A 19,684-nucleotide genomic window follows, 5' to 3' on the forward strand; every position below is an offset into this window, starting at 1 on the left:
TAATGAAAAGGCTGCAGGCTTACAGGATCATCTAAACTTTCCGTGGAGATTTATGACGCGCAGAATGGATGACGATCCCGAATCCTTAAGCTGTCGTCTAAAAACAGTTAGAGGCAGGAAAGTGCAAATCTAAACGTCGACTCGGTGTGAATTTAGCGGTCAGTGTCCTGCGTGTGACCCCAGAAAGAGGATGTCTGTTTTTCATTCTTTAGAAAAACGCCTAATGAGAACATAAGTTCAGGGTGCAGCCATGAAACTGTGATGCTAGCTAAGTTACTGATGTAAACAGCGGACTAAAGCCAGAGTGATCAACAGAATTATGTAAACCACCAAGACCATAAAAAATGTGGTGTGTACTGACGCACACAGAGATGAAATAGTCCCATCCCCTGATGGAGAGCACAATAAAGCTTTGTCTCTGAAACTGAGAGGAGCACTTCTCACTGGAGGGAATGTGTCTGCAGGATGAACACATCAGAGGTTTGGGCTCAGTAGTTTAATACCATAGATACAACAACAAGGAAGCACAAGAAACAGAACAAGAAGTTACAAACACAGCACAGGACGACCAGTCTTAACATAAATCTGGGTAAATCGTGCTGCAGCAGATACCTGAGTGTTTGGCCCTAAGCCTTGGTGATATATATATATTAAAAAAATCCATTAACAAAGCAAACCAGCAACAGAGTTTAAACCAGCTGGAATATATCCAAGAGTTTCATGTGTCTCAGTAATTATATTTTGCATCCTGAAGGCATGTGAGTCACAGCTGACAGCTAAACAATTGATTTTCAGCCTCATTCATCTCAGTCCAGCTGAGGATCAGAACAAAAAAAATTTAAAAAAAATATTTTTCAATATTCACCTTTTGTATGTTGGTATAAAACAGGATGAAACTGGCATTTTTTTGCATCGACTGTGTCAGTGCAGAAGATTTACGATGATTTAAACAAGAGCAAAGTTCATTGTGTCACAGAGAAACGTCGCTGGGACATGAGCACCGACATAATCTGGCTAACTTCACAAAAAGTTATGTTCATAATTATGTGTATGTAAAAAATGTGGCTGGAGCCGCACTCTATGAGACGGGCCACACTGCATTGTGGGTAATATACGACACTTTGCAGAGGTGAAAAACAGTTCCCCCTAGTGGCACATTAATTTTATGCATGTAGAAACTCCTTTTACGTTTTAAGTTTAATCATTAAGTTCATGAAACATTAGTAAACATTGAATAATGCTGTTTTTCTTAATGTTTTCCCAATAAACCAGATAATTGCCCTGCATCTGGAAACTTTAAGTGTTTGACTGTTTCTATTGCAACAAGTAGGTCTCTGCCAGCTTAGAAAGGGGTAAATATATGTAAACAATATAGCTTTAGGTCTTAATAAGTTAAAGAGTTAAAGCTAGGCTCATCTTACACAGTATTTATGCAATTGTCTCGACGTCGTATACGTAGCACCAAGTTCACAGTCCAAAATCTGCATCTGTTCTGGAGCTAAAGCAGCCATCAAAATATCTCAGCACGACAGCAGATTTCCCCGATCACCGGAAAACTAAATATAAAGAAAGCTACCCAAACAAACAAAGCTTGCATTTTATTGCCCCATTCTCATTTTAAATAGGCCTAATAAATACCTCAGTAGTACACAAAAAAAATTATTTTAAAAACCAAACCTTCATCATTTTAGAAAATACGACGATCCGAAAGTAGATGCCTGCAGTCCTTCATCGAACATCGTCTTGTAGGAGTTTTTGAGGAAATCGACGTAGTTCTGGATGCTTTGTTTGTGGCTCTCTGATTGGTCCAGGCTGAGCTGCAGGTCCTTCATGCGCACCTCGAACTGTTTCTCTGCCTGCGAGGGAGACACGACACATCTCGTCAGTGTAATCTGAGCGTGCGTGCTCCTTGACATTGGTGCGATTAGAATCTTTTTTTTTTTTTAAAAAGACGGACACTCACGGTGAGTTTGCTCTGGCGAAGAAGCCTCAGCTCGTTGTCCCTTCTGCTCTTCTCTGCTTGCAGCTCCAGGATTTTTGTCTGAAGGGCCTCTTCTCTGGAAACAGCCTGATCCTTTACCTTGCTGACCTGGACACATGGGACACACGAGAGCATTTCTGCCTCTACTGCAACTCAACTCTCTTATGCTGCCTTTGTCACTGGACTGTCTGTGAGCTGTACCTGTTGTCTAACATCCGATAAAGCTGCCTCCAGCTGTCGGCTCAGGGCCTGGCACTCCGACGAGCGCTGATCCAGTTGCCGGTTACTGTAGCTGAGGGCTTCCTCCTGAGCTGCAAGCCTCCGTACGAGCTCCAGATTCTCCTGCTGCAGCTTCTCCATCTTCCTGCAAACGCAGAACAGCATACGCGTGGTAAACAACTTCTGCCTCTGTACCAAGAAGCCACATGTTTGATATCTGATCTCTTACTTTTGGAGGGCAGTGACGCTTTCATGTAGCTGTACGTTGGCCTCGTGAATGGAGTCTTTCATCTCCACAGACGATCTCAGCTGTTTGGTTTGACTCTCAAACTGAGTGTGCAAAAGGAAAAACTCAGAATCGCCCACGTGAGCAAACGGTGCAGGGAGGAGGGCTTCACACCACATGCAAAAATGATTCAAACAACAACTAACAACTTTAAACACAAAATGAGCAGTTACAACAAGTGGGTGACTGAAGAGGACTCACACAGCACAAAGCACTCAGGAACAGGCACGTCGACAATTTTGTTTCCAATCACAAACATCAAAACTCACAGCAGGACCAGAAAGCATATGCACCAGTAGACACATGGGGTTGTGCTACCACCTAGTGGTCAGATGTAGGAAAATGACTGCACTCCACATGGCCTGACACCTCTGCACACCTTAACCTGAAGTTGCCTAATGGACTCTGACTTTTCTGAGCACTTCCTCTCCGAGCGTTGCAGGTTCTCCTGGCACTCGAAGAGACTCTGCTCAGCGGCGCTCAGTAACTCAGGGTAAGCCTTCAGTTCCTCCACACGCCCCTGCAGCTCCTGCCTCACCTGGGCTCCAGAGGAGGAGGGCAGAAGGAGGAAGGTGTTGGGAACAGACACAGCGTTAACCTAAATATTCATCACACCCCTCAAAGAGATGCTCACACATGTGTGGAGTTCATTAAGCGTGCAAAACATGCCGTTTCTCCTACTCCTCGGGGAAAGCGAGAAAGTGTTTTGCTGCGCAGAGTCACTGTCGGGTTAGGTTTATCAAAACACATGCAGGTCCTGGTGCAACAAATGGTACGCGGCTTAAAAAGAAGCGCAACACACAGACGGGCCATTCAACAGCAGGAGAAGCCGGGCAAACTTGAATAAGTTAGAATTTGTTACAAAGAGAACAAAGCAGAAAAAGTAATTAACAAACGTGTAGTCATTAATATGTATGCACACAAAAGAGTTATATAAAAGGAAAAGGTACCTTCTCCACTTCTGACTCTTTTCCATCTCGTAGCTTCTCAGTCTCTCTTAAAAGATGAGCATGTTTTCTCTTAAGATCTTCAATCTCAGCTTGAAGTTCTGCAACCTGAAAGAAAACAAGAAGCCTGCTGTGTCCTTGACCGCAATAGAAATCTGCTAACAAGTAATACTGCTGCATCATTCAACAGGCAGCTGAACACTTGAATGTAGACAAAAGCCTGGGCTGAATTAGAATGCGCCGATAAAATCACTATGATCACAGAAGCCTTTGTAAGCCACCCTTCAAAACACGACTTCAGAAAGAAATACTTAAAGGGGAACTCCGGCGCAAAATGAACCTGGGGTTAATAACACATGTGTACCGAGTTCGACCGTTCTCTGGTGTTTGTTTTCATGTATTTGTTTTGTTAGTCAAATGTGACCAGTTTTCTTGCAAACCGCTATTTAGCGTATGACGCTAGCCTTCGGGGCACACCGACACATAAAAAGAAATCGCTATTTCTATACCACTAACAAGGCTCACAATATCACCACACTTACACGGTAGCATAACTAGGGTCTCTACATGTAAACCGAAGCATTGAGAACTTTGCAAGTATACAGGCAGTTTATTAAAAAAGGAATACAGTACCGTTCGCATCCGGCTCGCTTATCCAGGCGGGCGCCATCTTGGGGAAACTGAACTGTCTGTTGCCGGAAGAAAGCACTGAGAGCACTGAACGAAGAGAGTTCAGTTTCCCCAAGATGGCGCCCGCCTGGATATGCGAGCCGGACGCGAACGGTACTGTGTTCCTTTTTTAATAAACTGCCTGTATACTTGCAAAGTTCTCAATGCTTCGGTTTACATGTAGAGACCCTAGTTATGCTACCGTGTAAGTGTGGTGATATTGTGAGCCTTGTTAGTGGTATAGAAATAGCGATTTCTTTTTATGTGTCTGTGTGCCCCGAAGGCTAGCGTTATACGCTAAATAGCGGTTTGTAAGAAAACTGGTCACATTTGACTAACAAAACAAATACATGAAAACAAATACCAGAGAACGGTCGAACTCGGTACACATGTGTTATTAACCCCAGGTTCATTTTGCGCCGGAGTTCCCCTTTAAAATGAAAAAAAAAAACTAAAATAAAAAGAAGTTTTAGAAGCGACACGGATAATCTTTATAAAGAAACTGTTGTTGTAACTGCATGCTGTACGTCTTTCCTTACTCCTGGGTTTATTTTCTTGCAGGTTAATCCACAAAAACGTATCAAACCTGACACTGGAATTGTTCAGCTTGATGTTTCTTCTCCTGGGAGACAATCTTCTCCTCTACAAGGGCAGACTCACAGCCAGCAAGCCGCTGCTCCAGCTGAGCTACAGATGCCTGCAATCATACAGAAATCAAACGAATTCTTGACAACATTAAAATTGTTCATCGATCGACTGCCTGCACAAGTAACTTTGAACTTTCTGCTAAAAGGCAACCATGTTTTTTTTGTTTTTTTTTTTAAATTCCTTCTACCCTAATGACTCTCACATGCAAGCTGCTTGGCAACTCATACCCTGAGTGTTGCATTATTGACGCTGAGGTCTCCATTGTCAGCGATGAGTTTTTCGACCCGTTGCATCACGGTCTCATTAGCCGCAGTTAGCTCGTCCCTCTCCTTCTGCAGCCTCGCCGTCAAGTCTGCAATTTGACTTTATATATTGGAGATCGACACGATTCGTTAGCGAAAACTGTTAGCTGTGACATGTGCATTGGCGTGTCTGACAGAGAAACAACAGACCATTTCAGCAAGTCGTTGTGAGCGACGAGTTTGTCGTTCTCATCTGTCATCTGCTCCTTCTGCTGTCTCCTGAATTCTCTCTCCAGATGGGCTTTGGCCAGCTGAGCGTCCTGTGTGCCAAAGTCGAAGAACTGTGAGTGTGTATAGAAAAGACGCTAATTCAAAAAACTTTGGCCATTTTTTTTTTTTTTTATACCTTTTCTTTCAGCTGTGCATAGCATTTCTCAATAGCAGCTTCAAATCTCTCGGCTCTCAGTTTCTGTGCTCGGGTGGCTTTCTTGAGAGATTCTTTGTCCCGCGCTGCCTTCTCAGACACAGCTGCAAAGGACCCTTTTAGATCCTCAATCTCCAACTTCTGCTCAGTCAGGGTTCTCTCCAGAGTCTGAAAAAGATCATTAAGTATACAGTATACTGTTAGATGTCTGAAAAGCAGTCTGTAGACAAATCTGTTGGCCGATAAAGGTGTTCTAACCCGTAACTGCACAGTCAGACGATTGTTTTCAGCTTCCTTGTTGCGTAGCTGGCCCTGCAGGTGAGCACGAGTTGCCTCCACGGACTTGGTCATGTGAACCGCACTTTTTATGTTCTCCTGTGGAAGCCAGTATAAACGCACACTTTCAAACAAATGATTTCAATCACCCGCAAGACTATCCGCATCAAAACTTTTGCCACGCTTACCTGCTCTTCTCTCCGCATATCCATGAGACCCTCGACTTTCTTTTCGGTCTCATTCAAATTTCTTTTTAATTGCTTTGGGGGAGAAAAATAAATACAATCGGTACATGTTAGAGGCCGAGTTGCCAACCTACACGCCTTGTTATTCTGTTATCAGATCAGTACAAATTTCAAAAACTTTATGCCCCACGATCGGCAATTCAAGGCAAGCGTGCAGGACACCAAGTACACCTACCTACACATTAAAAAGGAAAACTAAACAACAAGATATGCACACAGACTAACGGCAGAGACCTGTTGCTGATCCAGCTTCAAACGTTATGTGACCACCTCCCACCAACCGAATCCTCCAAACGACCACTACTTTATAAGATTCTCCCTTTACACAGACTACACCTTCAACTAGGATGCCATGACTATCTGCATTTCTAAGTTGTGTCACTCGAGCTATTACATAAGCGTGATAAAACACTCACCTCATTTTCACTTTCAGCCTGAGTGATCTTATTCAGTAAGATGTCAATCTGTTTGTCTGCCTCAATTCGATTAGCCTGTATGGAAGGACATTTAAAAATTAAATTGTAGCAGAAATTAAAAACACTTTTCACACATTTGCAGGAGGGAATTAAGATATAGGAGAGGAATTACTGTGAACTACAAATATAAAGCCATAAATCATGATCGCTGACACTTGTACAGTGCAACAATAAAAAAAAGGAGACAGTGTGGGCTGCCAACTGACCCTCAGGCCTGATCGTCCTGGGCCTGCATTGACTGAACACAAACACATAATGATGGAAAGACACGGCTTCTGTGTGTTTCCTGTGACGAGTTTATACCCCGATCTTTATTCTCCTTCTTCACGGCCAGATCCGGTGCTTCTCCTTGGTTCTAACTTTTTTCCTACCCCTGGACAACAAAGTCAACCCACACAAGACTGCTAGTCTTAGTGCTAACCCCTAGTGCTAAAACACTAGGGCTTGTAACACCTAGTCTTGTCAAGCAACCTAGTGCAACCAACCTCTGTATCTTGGAGCAGTTTCAGTTTCTGCCGCACAGACTTATTTATCCGTCTAAAATCCTCCAGTTTCTCCAGCAGTAGTCCCCTCTGCCGTGCAACCTGGCGCTTATCTTTGGCCGACTGTCTTGAATCCTTAATTGACAAGGGGAAAGAAATAAGTTCAATCTTGTCCGAGGGACATCAAAACGTGTTTTGACTGTGAAAGCTGGTTTCCCATATTGTTTAAATCCAACGCAAACATACAGCAAATTCATCTTCCATGGCGTCTTTAAAGGACACGAGCTGTATTGCTGCAGAGTTGGCGGCTGCTTCTGCATCCACCAGGATTTTCAGGAAAGGGTTCTCTCCGCTGGCAACGTCCCCACGACTAAAGAGAAAACAATAAAAAGGATTTACAAAGGGCTGTGGCTGCTGGAAGGTGAATTGTCAGACTAGTAGACGACACTATAGGCTCCATGGACCTCACCAACACATCTCAGACTCTGGGGTTCTTGTTCGGAGGCTGCTGCGTGTCCTTCTCCCCGGCTCATGACTGCTGTCGAGATCACCACGACTCAGAGTGAGATCCTCCCTGGTAGAGCTGAATCCAAGGGTGGGACTTGGGAGTTCATCCTCTGGAGACATTTCAGTCCCCAATGACAAACTAACAACAAACAATAAGACAGTGTTAAAACACACAAGAAGGCAAGGAGTAGTCCACACTAATGTGACTTTTAAATTGAACTTAGTTACACTACTTAATGTAGTTTAGTTTGGAAAGCCAGTTGTCAAGCAAGCTAATTGAGCTTACTCCATAGCAACAGACAAGGTTAAGTGGCTGCTAAGGTTTACGTTACACTAAACACGGCAAAACATGCTCTTAACTTAGCAAAGCAAAGCAACTGAAACATCCGTTGTGATTACTAAGGAAGGAAAACATGGTAATCCTTTAAACCTATGCGTCAAAAATCGTAAATATTACTTACGCCTTCGCCTTGTGTCTGTTGTAAATAACGCTACTCCAAACTGGAGAGCCCCTTCTTGAAAGCTCGAACCAGATTGGTCAGTTTAGACGCAACGTGATGACATCGACTTATTAGCTCGCAGCTGATTCGTTTACGACAGCCGAAGTGGGCGGGCGTACGTTTGATTATATTTGCGAGCAGCCAATGGGGGGAAAGAGAGCGCAGAGGCTGCTTGAAACCATAGAAACGAAAAGGAAGTTTACTGCCCTGGTATCCGGTAAACCATCCTCGGCTAACGTCAAGATAAGATAACTTTTATGTAATACCTTGCATGAAACTCACAACCCAGCATATCGCTGTTAAATATATAGTCTTGCTATAATTTAGTGTAATTTACCCTTCTGTAGTTGTATAGCTTAGCACGGCGGAGCTTCTTTAATCGAAGTTAGCCGAAGAGCTAATGCCTGGCGTCTGTTGAGTGGAAATGTTTAAAGCAAAGATACTCTTTGTTGGTCCCAATGAGGTAAGTAAATGTATAAAGCAGCTTTAGTAAAGCTAATGTAGCTAGCCATACTCAGCAAGGCATACAAGTTGTTTCCAAACAGATGGAGTTATCCATTCCTAGGACACCTGGCAAAATAAATAAACAGAGAAACAACAGAAACGAGCCTAAGTGCTGATATTAACTTAGTGTTCACTTAAAAACACTCATCTATTCTACAATGCAAGTCCAATTTGAGGGTTTTTGTGCTTGAATTACTACAATTTTATGGCACAACAGCATGCTAACAGCATGTAATCAATATCAAATGGCTCCAGCTGCAGCATTGAAATGCAGGGCAAACATTATTGTAATTACTATTCCATTATAGTAGATTATTTCATATCCAATTTCTTATATTCTTTTTGTCCATAATCAATCTCTAATGTATCATGCATCACCTAGTAGTATCATGTAGTCTTGTCTCATGTTTATATGCTGCGTGTGTATGCTTTATCCAGATCTATATATGAATTCATCTGCTTCCTTTTTCTGTCTCTCTATCCGGCCATCTGTAAGCAGACGTTTCCCCCCCATCCGGGTTCTCCTCTGGGTCTCTACCTGTTAAAAGATCATTTTCTTTCTTGCCACCATGACCTTAGTTCTTGCCCGGGGGGTTTTCAGGCTCTATGTTCTGTAAAGCATCTTGAGACACTTTGGATTGTTATTCATTCTACGTAAATAAAATAGAATTTAACTGAAAGACGCCATTCTCCCTTCGCTAGTTAATGCAAGACTGTCACTTGCAGTCAAGTACTTTTTATATTGTCCTGATCTGAGTACTTCCTTCACTTCTTCCTGACTTGTAGGTGTCTGTAAGACGCTCTGCTGTCTTGACTGTGAAGGTTCTCAGTCATCCAGGTCATGGTCAAGGCAACTGGACTTGTAGAGTTTTAGAGAAGATGTTTCACCACTCATCCGAGTAGCTTTCTGCAGTTCTCTACAAGTCCAGTTGCCTTTTTTGAACCTTTGTTGGATATCTGCTGTCTTGACAGTTTTAATGACATAACTAACATGTAAAAGTAATGAAGAACTGTCAGGCAAGTGTAAGTGAGTAAACTTAGCTTTACTGTGGAGTTAATAAGGAACTCAAAATATGGAAATAATAAAGTACCTCAAAGCCGCACTCTGAACCTGGGTTAATGTGTTACTACTACTACTACTCCTTTGACTAATGCTACTTTTAAAGCCATCTATCTGCCTGTCTTTCAGAGTGGGAAAACAGTTCTTGCGAATTTTCTCTCAGACACGACAGAAAACGTGGGAGGAGAATACAGACCTACTCAAGGAGTGAGGTACAAACCCCGTCTACACATTTTATCACCACAGTTTACCCTGACTCATTAAGTCCCTGAGAAAATGGACACTTGCAACGATTAGATGAGCAAAAGTCTTCATCGCAGCTACTTTTTTTTTTGTTTCACTGTTTGCTCAAGGATACTGGAATTTGAATCGCAGCAGAGCGGAAGTGGTGACAGCAAGACATGCGAGGTCGAACTTTGGGACTGCTCAGGAGATTTCAAGTAAAGTTCACCCTGTTCCTTACTTTCCATTTTTTGTTTCCCCATGTCGTGTGTAATGCCTCCATGCAAATGAAGTGTATTCTCTTCATACAGATTTGAATCTTGCTGGCCTGCACTCTTGAAGGACTCCAGCGGGGTGGTGATAGTTTTTAATCCTGACGTTCCGAGTCACCTCAAAGAAATCGAGACGTGGCATTCAATGTTCATCGCCTCGCAGGGTTTGCTCGACAACCAGTGTCTTCTCTTAGCTCACCACAAACCCGGCAGCGAAGTTGAAGACGGACGATTGCCTTTAGGTAATCTCACTGCAGACCTCCCACAGTATCTGTTGTATGAGTTATACGTTTTATCTCTTGGCTGACATATTCACTCCCTTTGATTTAGCATCGCATCTGAGCAGACTGCCGCTTATTCACTCCAATCTAGAAGAGGAGCCAGAGGATGTGAGGCAAGCCTTCCACAGATACTTGGGAAATGTTGTAAATACAATGTCAGAGAGTCGAGAGAGAGAGGAGATGTCCATCATTACATAGCAGTAAATTAAATATTCATCTTAATGTGGACATATTTTATTGGTTTCTGCAATTCTCCGACTCCTTTTTGTAGTCATGAATTATAGATCTTTGCCGTCAGTCAGCCGTGCATGAAATCTTACAAACCCCCTTGCATATTTTAATATGTTGCTACGGTTTGATGTCCCTACTCGAATTTCTTTTGTGAATAAAATATGACCCAGTTCAAATAAATATTCGAGGCAAAAAAAAATAAAAAATCAATTTCTCTCAATAGAGCATCTGTTTATTTGACAAATTTGTTGCAGGTTGTTGAGAATGTGATGATTAGAGGCACAAAGAAAGAAAAGTTCAATATTTAGACATCGTATCCAACAATGCCTCCTTTGCCGATGCACTCTCCAGCGTAGAACCACATCAGCACCTCAACGGTCACCAGTCCATTCCTTATGGCATCCTACGAAACAAAAGAAAAGTAGTTTTCACTCAAAACTACTTTGATCACAGTCCCTGGAGTCATTTATGTCTACATGAAGTCTGACAACGTAACACAAATGTTGCTCAAACCAGTTACAAAACACTGTTTGACAACAATTCAGTTACTTGTGTAGTAAGTGGAAAGAGGTTTGCGGTCCACATGGAAGACATCTGAGCCAAGGAACTGACCATTTAGTGTATTTGCTTTCACAACAAGTTAAGTCTTTGTCCATTGATACTTATTTTGTGCTGCACACTTATATTTTGACTTTCTCATTTACTAGTTAGTTAAAAGTCATGCAATTATTGTTACTTTGGAGCAAGAAAAAAGCCACTTTTATAACTGATTATTACCTATTTTTCAGTTTAATTGATACATTATTTGAAATATTACCAAAAAAATGTTACTACAGCCCGAAAACCCAAAAATGTGGAAATGTAGGATCACATGAAAGTGGCGAATTGTTAAAACTAAGAAGCCAAGCCCATTGACTATACAGTCAATGTGACTGATTCATTTATTATTTAACAGTGATATTAACTCTTGTTGCACAATTTAAAATGCAGAGTTAGGTAAATTAGTTAATAGCATAACTGTAAAGGACTCACTTTCACTGTGGTTTGTCCCAGACGTCCAGCCTGGTAGCTCTTGACCAGCCCCTGTGCGGCCTCTATGGCTTTGGAGATCTCACCTGGGGACGGTGGGACCAGCTCCACCCGGGCGTACTGCCAGAAGGTCGATAGTCGGGGTTTGGAGTATGTGACAGCGGCTGCAAGTCACACACAAACTACGTTAGCTAACGAACAGCAAAGTGAAAAGACCCGGAGAGGAAGGAAAGGAAAAGAAAACAGAAAGCTCGCAACTTTCTGAAGAAAACTTATTGCAGATGTTTGCTGTTGTTTTGACACCTGCCGTCTTCCGTAGCAGAGGTCACGCTTAAGACGTGCTGCTGTAACAAGCTAAAACTAACCACCTACAACTTTTATTTCACCAACTCACTTTATAATTGGTTAAAAGAATAAAAAGAACAAGGGTGAATAGACTTACCCCCGATTGCAGTGGGTATTTTTGCAACGAGCCTCTGAACTGCCTGCGCCATGGTGAAGACTCTATGGAGGACACCGGAAGAAGAGGAACAACTGTTTCCGGGTCTTTCGTTTCAAAATAAAACGTGTTACGTGAAGTTGATCCGGTGTGAAAAGGATATGAAAAATAAATAAATAAATAATAATATTAAATATTGTCGTACACGAGTCACATAAATGATTTGGGCTAATTTGTGTAGTGTTTTATTTTATTTTATTCAGAAGCTAATCTCCATCTGTAGTCCTAAATTAAAACTATAATAAATACAAATATAGTAAATCCATATAAACATGAAGGGGAGAAACCAAATGATAAACTGAAAGACGGACAGCAGGTCAAAATCATAAAGTTAAGTTTGTTTTTAATCATTTTAATTCATGCATAATTATGTATTTTAAATGCAGATGCAAACTGTTTGGATGTTAGGAAATTCACATTTACTTTAGAGCACAATTAAAAGTGTTCAGAACTAATATGTTGATAAATATGAAATGAACATTTGAGTTGTAGACCTTTATTCAGTTTTGCAAACACTCAAAACAAACTTCTTCTCAAGGCACTTGAACACGGACTCTCCGAGATAAGATCTGCAGATTTTATGCAAGTACAAGATGCAAGTTGTGAATTTCTGTCTGTTTCAGTTGATAAGTCGGTCCTTGATCTGAACAGGGCCATAGAAGTGTGAAGTTTTTTTTCTTTTTTCGTTTTTGTCTATTTTTATATATAAAACTGCTGTAAAGTTGGCTTTCATTGACAAGACTATCCATAACAGCCTCACAAAATGGGTTCTCGGGTGTGTGCGCTGAGAAGGAAATTACTAAAAGGCAAAGGAAAAATGTGTGTTTGGATGACTAACTCATTACTCACTCTGCTCTGACTCACCCTGCAGCCCACATAAAACAAAGAAGCTGGTGCAGTAACGACGTAGGGGCAGGAGGCAGGGATCGACCTGAATTCCCAAGCAAAACGCCCTGCTATTGGTGCCATCTCTTTAATTCACACTTTGAACGATTTAGCTAATTTGCTCCCTCCAAGATGTTTTAAATGAGAAGACACTGGAATTAATGCATTCTAAAGTAGCAGGAATATCCCAGAGTTGGATATAAAAAAGCTTCGAGATGGCTGTGCGCGTTATGAAGCAATGGTCAGTGATGACCCTTTCTCACCCCATTTTCTTAATTCCTGCAGAGTGCAAAGCATATAAAGAAACGAGCGAGATCAGCTTGCCTGCTGGGCTGGACATGGGCTGTAATTAGATTTTCAGAGAATAAATCACATGAGGGTGCTCTTTGATATGCTAATACAGCAAAATGAGTTAGAGGAACTGCTGAACTACTTTGTGGTCTAAAAAAAAACATTAGCTGAACAGCAGTTTTCTTTATTGTTGTGCAGTGATTAAGTTGGTAAATGTGTGTTTTATGAATGTCTTTTGGAGGGAGGATCGTTGTTAGTGTTGGGTGTTCTTGTAGTTTTATTACATTTTCATGTCAACTGCTTCTGTGAGCACTTTAATATAAAGCATGTTGAGGTTACCCGAAATGAAATGAAATGAAATGTGTTATGGATTAAATAAATTTCCGTGCCTCTCCTCATGGTGGCAGTGCTTCAACTCCTTAGGCCGATTAGATCCCTGGTTGCACTCGTTCATTGTTACTTGGTCATACACTATATTACCAAAAGTATTCGCTCACCTGCCTTTACTCATTCTATGAACTGAAGTGCCATCCCATTCCTAACTCATAGAATTCAATATGATGTCGGTCCACCTTTTGCAGCTATTACAGCTTCAACTTTTCTGGGAAGACTGTCCACAAGATTGAGGAGAGTGTTTATAGGAATTTTTGACCATTCTTCCAAAAGCGCATTGGTGAGGTCACACACTGATGTTGGTCGAGAAGGCCTGGCTCTCAGTCTCCGCTCTAATTCATCCCAAAGGTGTTCTATCGGGTTCAGGTCAGGACTCTGTGCAGGCCAGTCAAGTTCATCCACACCAGACTCTGTCATCCACGTCTTTATGGACCTTGCTTTGTGCACTGGTGCACAGTCATGTTGGAAGAGGAAGGGGCCCGCTCCAAACTGTTCCCACAAGGTTGGGAGCATGGAATTGTCCAAAATGTTTTGGTATCCTGAAGCATTCAATGTTCCTTTCACTGGAACTAAGGGGCCAAGCCCAGCTCCTGAAAAACAACCCCATACCATAATTCCTCCTCCACCAAATTTCACAGTTGGCACAATGCAATCTGAAATGTACCGTTCTCCTGGCAACCTCCAAACCCAGACTCGTCCATCAGATTGCCAGATGGAAAAGCGTGATTCATCACTCCAGAGAACGCGTCTCCACTGCTCTAGAGGCCAGTGGCGGCGTGCTTTACACCATTGCATCCGACGCCTTGCATTGCACTTGGTGATGTGTGGCTTGGCTGCAGCTGCTCGGCCATGGAAACCCATTCCATGAAGCTCTCTGCGTACTGTACTTGGGCTAATCTGAAGGTCACATGAAGTTTGTAGCTCTGTAGCAATTGACTGTGCAGAAAGTCGGCGACCTCTTTGCACTATGCGCTTCAGCATCCGCTGACCCCTCTCCGTCACTTTACGTGGCCTACCACTTCGTGGCTGAGTTGCTGTTTTTCCCAAACGCTTCCATTTTGTTATAATAGAGCTGACAGTTGACTGTGGAATATTTAGGAGCGAGGAAATTTCACGACTGGATTTGTTGCACAAGTGGCATCCTATGACAGTTCCACGCTGGAATTCACTGAGCTCCTGAGAGCGGCCCATTCTTTCACAAATGTCTTGTTTCACAGTCTGCATGCCTGAGTGCTTGAATTTATACACCTGGGGCCAGGCCAAGTGATTAGAACACCTGATTCTGATCATTTGAATGGGTGAGCGAATACTTTTGGTAATATAGTGTATTTCCCAGAGAATACACTTACAGTCCACACAGCTTTATTTTGATTTGGGCTTAAATTGCCATGGTTTCCACAAATACCAAATATGTCAGCCTGAATTATGGGAAAATATCCTCAAAAGGAAAAAAGGTTTCCAAATGCATTAAGAATTTTCCGTTTCAAGTCCCCATGAAAATGCCACCTTGGATTTCACTCAGTGCGAGTGTGACAGCTGTTCAAAGCATTTGTTCGGCAGCAGAAGGTAATTACAAACACGCCTGCGACGTGGACAGACGGTGTGAAAGAACATTTAACTAACTTTTCAGGGAAAATTTTATATGGACTATTAAGGTAAACCTGTATCTGAAAGTATCTGGGATTTACTGTATATATACACACTACAAATTACAAATGATAACAATGATTAATTTGAATTAAATTGACGTTTTTGAAAATCTAATGGCTTTCTTGGCAAGAGCTAAATCAGAAAATTTATACAACTTTCATTTCTGTCCACTAAATGTAAAGCTAGAGCATACAGGTGGTTAGCTTAGCTTAGCAAAAAGACTGGAAGCAGTCAAGCCTCTCTCCTCAAAAGGTTAAAGAGCCTACTAGCACATTTTGCACCCAAAGAAACCTACAGGTTGTTATTGTCAGATTCTTCTTATCTTATTCCTGTAAGCAAAGTAAGCAAATAAGGATTTTACACAACAAACAATTTCTTTTTACAATATGGCTATAGCTACAGTAGCTACACAGAAGCTAGAGCCTATGGTTACTTTAGCTTAGCATAAATACTTGAAGCAGCTTGCATTTCTCTTTACAAAAGTAAAAAGGCCTGAGACCAGAACACAAACCGAAGCAAACCACAAGTTGTATTTAAACTTTGGCGAAAGCCAAAGTAGCTGTTTTTACATGTGTTACGTCTTTATGCTAAGCTAATCGATTCCTGTTTTCAGCTCTTTAGTCGATGCCTCTACATGAATTTTCTCATCTAACCCTTGGGTAGAGAACAAACAATAATTTTATTGGTGCAGATATTAGAATTTGAGGGAAGCGACTCTATTTTTAATGCTTTAAATGATAAGAAACCAATTTTAAGGGAAGTAAAAGTCAGATTTTGCATTATAATGCTACTCCAGAGGGCCTCCAGCACAGTGGTCATGCAAGATTTATGTGTTCCACCCAGTGAAGCAGAAGGAGTAGGCTGTCTGAGTCATAGAAACAGACTGAGACTGGCAGAAATATACACTGACAGACAGGGAGACAGAAACAGACAGCGACGGAGGCTGAGGTGACGAATGAAATCTTGCCTTTCATGGTCTACATAGGCCCGTACATGCAGATGAGATTAAAACAAATGACATCACCACCTCAAACTTGGCGGTCAGCACAAGTACACACATTTGGTGAAAGAGCTACAGTGTGGGCCAGCAATCAATCTTGGCTCTCCGGAGTATGAGGACAGATAAGGACTCCATCCAGTTCTCTGTGTGTTGATATGTGGGGAAGTGTCGAGCTGACTGCCAAGACGAAGGTGATGAAGTAATTTCAAGTCACCAAACAGTTTATTTCATTGCACAATTCTGTTTATTCTTTCAAATTATCATCTTTATCCTAATCAGTCATTTTCTTCCTTCCTTTCTTTGGCCTGGCGTTTCTCTCTCTCTCTTTACGGCCCTGTTCAGATCAAGGACCGACTTATCAACTGAAACAGACAGCAATTCAAAACTTGCATCTTGTACTTGCATAAAATCTGCAGATCTTATCTTGGAGAGTCTGTGGTCAAGTGGCTTGAGAAGAAGTTTGTTTTGAGTGTGTGCAAACTGAATAAAGGTCTACAACTCAAAATGAGGAAAAATTCAAAAGGTTAGGTGAAAGAAAAAAGACAGAGTATAGCACAGGTTTCTTCTCAGGCAATCTGTGCTTGCCACATCTGTTCTTTATGAAAATCACAAAATTGCCTAGGCATGTCCAGATGCTTGCAGATTGGTACTCGTTCATGCATTTATTCATTCATTCATTCATTCAACATTTGCAGGGGAATCTACACGTGTCCGACAAAAGTGAAGACTTGAGTCTCACCCTTGTAGCCAGCAGTGTTACACTGCTGTATTTAAAGTAAAAGACATCATAATCCTGCTGTATACTACCCATCTACATATTGCCATCCAGTATTAGATACATTATTATCTTAATCCAGCAAACCTGTCTCCGCCTCCATAAATAGTAAGGCTTTTTTGTTTTAATTATTTACCATTGTTACCTTGTTGTTTGTACAATTCATAGTTCTGCAGCCGGCTGTTCCCGTACATTGTGCACGTGAGGAATAAACACCTTCAACCAGCAGACAGACAAAATTGGAGAGTTATGAACCTCACCACATAGATCATAATTTCCTGACTGGCCTTTGTTCTGACTTTCAGTTGTAGCCAGTGGCTCCTGGTTGAATGAAGCAGTTAAACGTGACAGGCCAGATTCTCTGTGGAGCTCAGCGGTGCTCGAGGCCATCAGAGTAAAGTCAGATTTAAGTCCTTCAAAAATGAAGACAGCCCCACCTCTCAGTGTGGAGATTCAGACATTGGGGAGACTGGTTTTATTAAGTGAGAGTTGAAGGACAGCTGTTGCTAAAATGTAAGCAAGCATCATAATTCTACTCTAAATGTCTGGTAAGCTGTTAAGTTTGTTTCAAGCCCCATTTGTGAACCATTCCTTTTCCTCCTACAATCATGGGATATATGCTGTGATAACATCCTGTATTTTGGATCTCTAACACCTGTTTTTGAGAAGAGACAGTCATAGAGAAGGAGGAAACAGACTGTTGTAATCTACAGAGACAGTTTGCCCAAGATACTGCAGCCTGAGGCTTTCCCCTCATTAAAGCAAAACTGAAAAACTTTCATTAAAGACCTCACTTTGTTGTGATGCTTGTCCATTCGCATAGCTTGCCCGTTATTCATGTACATGGCCTTTCAATTAAGGTCATCCGTGATGTTCAGACAAAACTGCCAGCTGTCCACTTCCTCTGAGCACTCATGTTAACCAATCTGGCTGTTCAGAGAGGACAGTCGTAGCAAGGAGCTCTGTAGCTGGCTCACAATATGCAAAAAAAAAATAGTTTTAATGTCTGGCCAATTTTCTCTGTGTGTAGCATGCAAATCTGTTAAGAAAAACACAAAAATTCTCACCACTGACAAAAAGAATAAGAGCAAAAGAAAAAGTTCAACCACAGTCTTTGGCCTGCTGTCAGTGAATGTTGCTGTTATAGACATTTTCTCCACATGCTTTTGAATGTGAATTTTAAATGTAGTGGGACATGTGGCATAACTACCACCTGAGAAAAGCTGAAAAATAATTCAAATATGCAACCAATTTGTTACGGGTGGTCTGGGAGTGAAACTCATCCAGTGAGCCCTTTCAATTTTTAACCAGTTTCTATGTAGAAAATTAGTTATTTGCGTAAGACCGCCTTAGCCTCCCTTTTTTTAGAAGCAATATTTAGATTTAGGAGACACATTCACAATGAACCAGAGGTTGCGCTAGACTTTTTCGTTGTCTGTCATTTTGACTGACAAGGTCATAAAAATCCCGTCATAACCTACTTTTACCTGTCACTTTATTTTTTTAAAATGATAATAATGACATATTCAATAGCATTTCATTTTCTTTCATTTTTAATTAATATTCGTAGTGGTGGAAAAAAAAGATTCGGCTCATATAACCGGAAATCAAAGATGACTCAAGAATCATGAATCTATTTGACCGGCTCAGTTGAGTCCTACCACGTTTGATTGGTATATAATCAATAAACTGCACCATTCAAGAGGTGGTTAGCACTGATGCCTCACAGTGAGAAGGTCCCGGGTCCGAATCCATGGGCCGACTGGGTCGACTGGGTCTTTTCTTTGCATGTTCTCCCTGTGTCTGCGTGGGTTCTCTCCGGGTACTCCGGCTTCCTCCCACCTTCCAAAGACATGCTCATTAGGTTAATTGGTGATTCTAAATTGGCCGTAGGTGTGCATGTGAGTGTTAGCCAGTGATCGGAATAACGGCGTTAAAATAAACGGTGTTATTTTTTTCAGTAACGAGTAATCTAATTTACTAAGTGGTCTGGGGTGTGAATTGCAATCTGTCATTGCCATCTGATTTTTCTGTCACCGTTTAAAAAAAAAATTAAAAAACGGTCAATGACGGAATATTCGGTTAACGTGACCCCTGCAGTGAACGTATGCAGGCTGTTCTGTGCTCAGCTGTAAAGTCTCAGAGACATGTTTACACCAACTCCCCAGTCTCAGGAGAAACAAGGGCAAAGTGGCTTGATTTTATTTTTCTTGGAAATGTCAAGAGAGCAGAGAGGCAAACACTTTGCCCTGGAGTGTTTTACCAACTGGAGCCAATGCGACACTGGACTCGCATTCAAGTTGGAGCTGTGCCATCATCAGTCCATCACTATAATTCTGGTTTTGTGATTAATTTGGTTAATTCTCTAGCAAATACCAACTTCTGAGGTGTTAGCTTATAACCGGAGCAGCTAATGCTAATGTTCACACTTCATGTGTGCTAACACAACTTTTCATTGCAAAAACAAAAACAGAGTATCAGTCCCGAGTGTAGTTTGCTAAGGTTGTTTGTATACTCAATTAATTTGGAGCTATCGACAGTATAAATTGAGGCCAGAATAAAACGAGAAAGGTTAATATACTGTGTAGTGCTAACCTCAGTGCTACCTTGGATCATTAGCCTAGCCGAGATAGCCCACTGACTGCTAAATGGTACAGTGGTACTAAGTTTGTTTGTAAAAATATCCGTTT

At 41.6% G+C, this 19,684-nt stretch overlaps 3 protein-coding genes across 4 annotated transcripts; 1 reads left to right on the forward strand and 2 right to left on the reverse strand.

Moving 5' to 3' along the window:
- Positions 1 to 58: 58 nt before the first annotated feature.
- On the reverse strand, positions 59 to 7,888 carry LOC311490088 (protein BCAP-like). Of its 2 annotated transcripts, XM_084547441.1 has the most exons (16): positions 7,864 to 7,888; positions 7,365 to 7,541; positions 7,142 to 7,265; positions 6,899 to 7,030; positions 6,354 to 6,428; positions 5,881 to 5,952; positions 5,675 to 5,791; positions 5,399 to 5,584; positions 5,203 to 5,312; positions 4,978 to 5,113; positions 4,689 to 4,799; positions 3,437 to 3,541; positions 2,430 to 2,530; positions 2,183 to 2,345; positions 1,964 to 2,089; positions 59 to 1,856 (listed from the first exon to the last, which is right to left on the reverse strand). In XM_084547441.1, the coding sequence occupies exons 2-16, from the start codon at positions 7,520 to 7,522 to the stop codon at positions 1,683 to 1,685; spliced, it is 1,890 nt and encodes a 629-aa protein (XP_084403567.1). In that variant the 5' UTR covers positions 7,523 to 7,541; positions 7,864 to 7,888; the 3' UTR covers positions 59 to 1,682. The 2 variants fall into 2 exon arrangements, with proteins under 2 accessions (XP_084403567.1, XP_084403566.1); XM_084547440.1 differs by having other exon boundaries at positions 5,399 to 5,791.
- A 195-nt stretch (positions 7,889 to 8,083) lies between these two features.
- On the forward strand, positions 8,084 to 10,449 carry ift22 (intraflagellar transport 22 homolog (Chlamydomonas)). The gene is made up of 5 exons (XM_084546415.1): positions 8,084 to 8,365; positions 9,596 to 9,678; positions 9,820 to 9,906; positions 10,000 to 10,202; positions 10,291 to 10,449. Exons 1-5 carry the CDS (start codon positions 8,327 to 8,329, stop codon positions 10,437 to 10,439), a joined length of 561 nt encoding a protein of 186 aa, XP_084402541.1. The 5' UTR covers positions 8,084 to 8,326; the 3' UTR covers positions 10,440 to 10,449.
- Positions 10,450 to 10,631: 182 nt separating this feature from the next.
- On the reverse strand, positions 10,632 to 12,022 carry LOC311489360 (ATP synthase subunit g, mitochondrial-like). The gene is made up of 3 exons (XM_084546416.1): positions 11,944 to 12,022; positions 11,505 to 11,665; positions 10,632 to 10,875 (listed from the first exon to the last, which is right to left on the reverse strand). Exons 1-3 carry the CDS (start codon positions 11,993 to 11,995, stop codon positions 10,777 to 10,779), a joined length of 312 nt encoding a protein of 103 aa, XP_084402542.1. The 5' UTR covers positions 11,996 to 12,022; the 3' UTR covers positions 10,632 to 10,776.
- Between the last annotated feature and the right edge of the window lie 7,662 nt (positions 12,023 to 19,684).

The sequence above is a fragment of the Chelon labrosus genome, assembly GCF_963514085.1.
Source record: "Chelon labrosus genome assembly, chromosome: 6".
NCBI classification, from domain to species: Eukaryota; Metazoa; Chordata; class Actinopteri; order Mugiliformes; family Mugilidae; genus Chelon; species Chelon labrosus.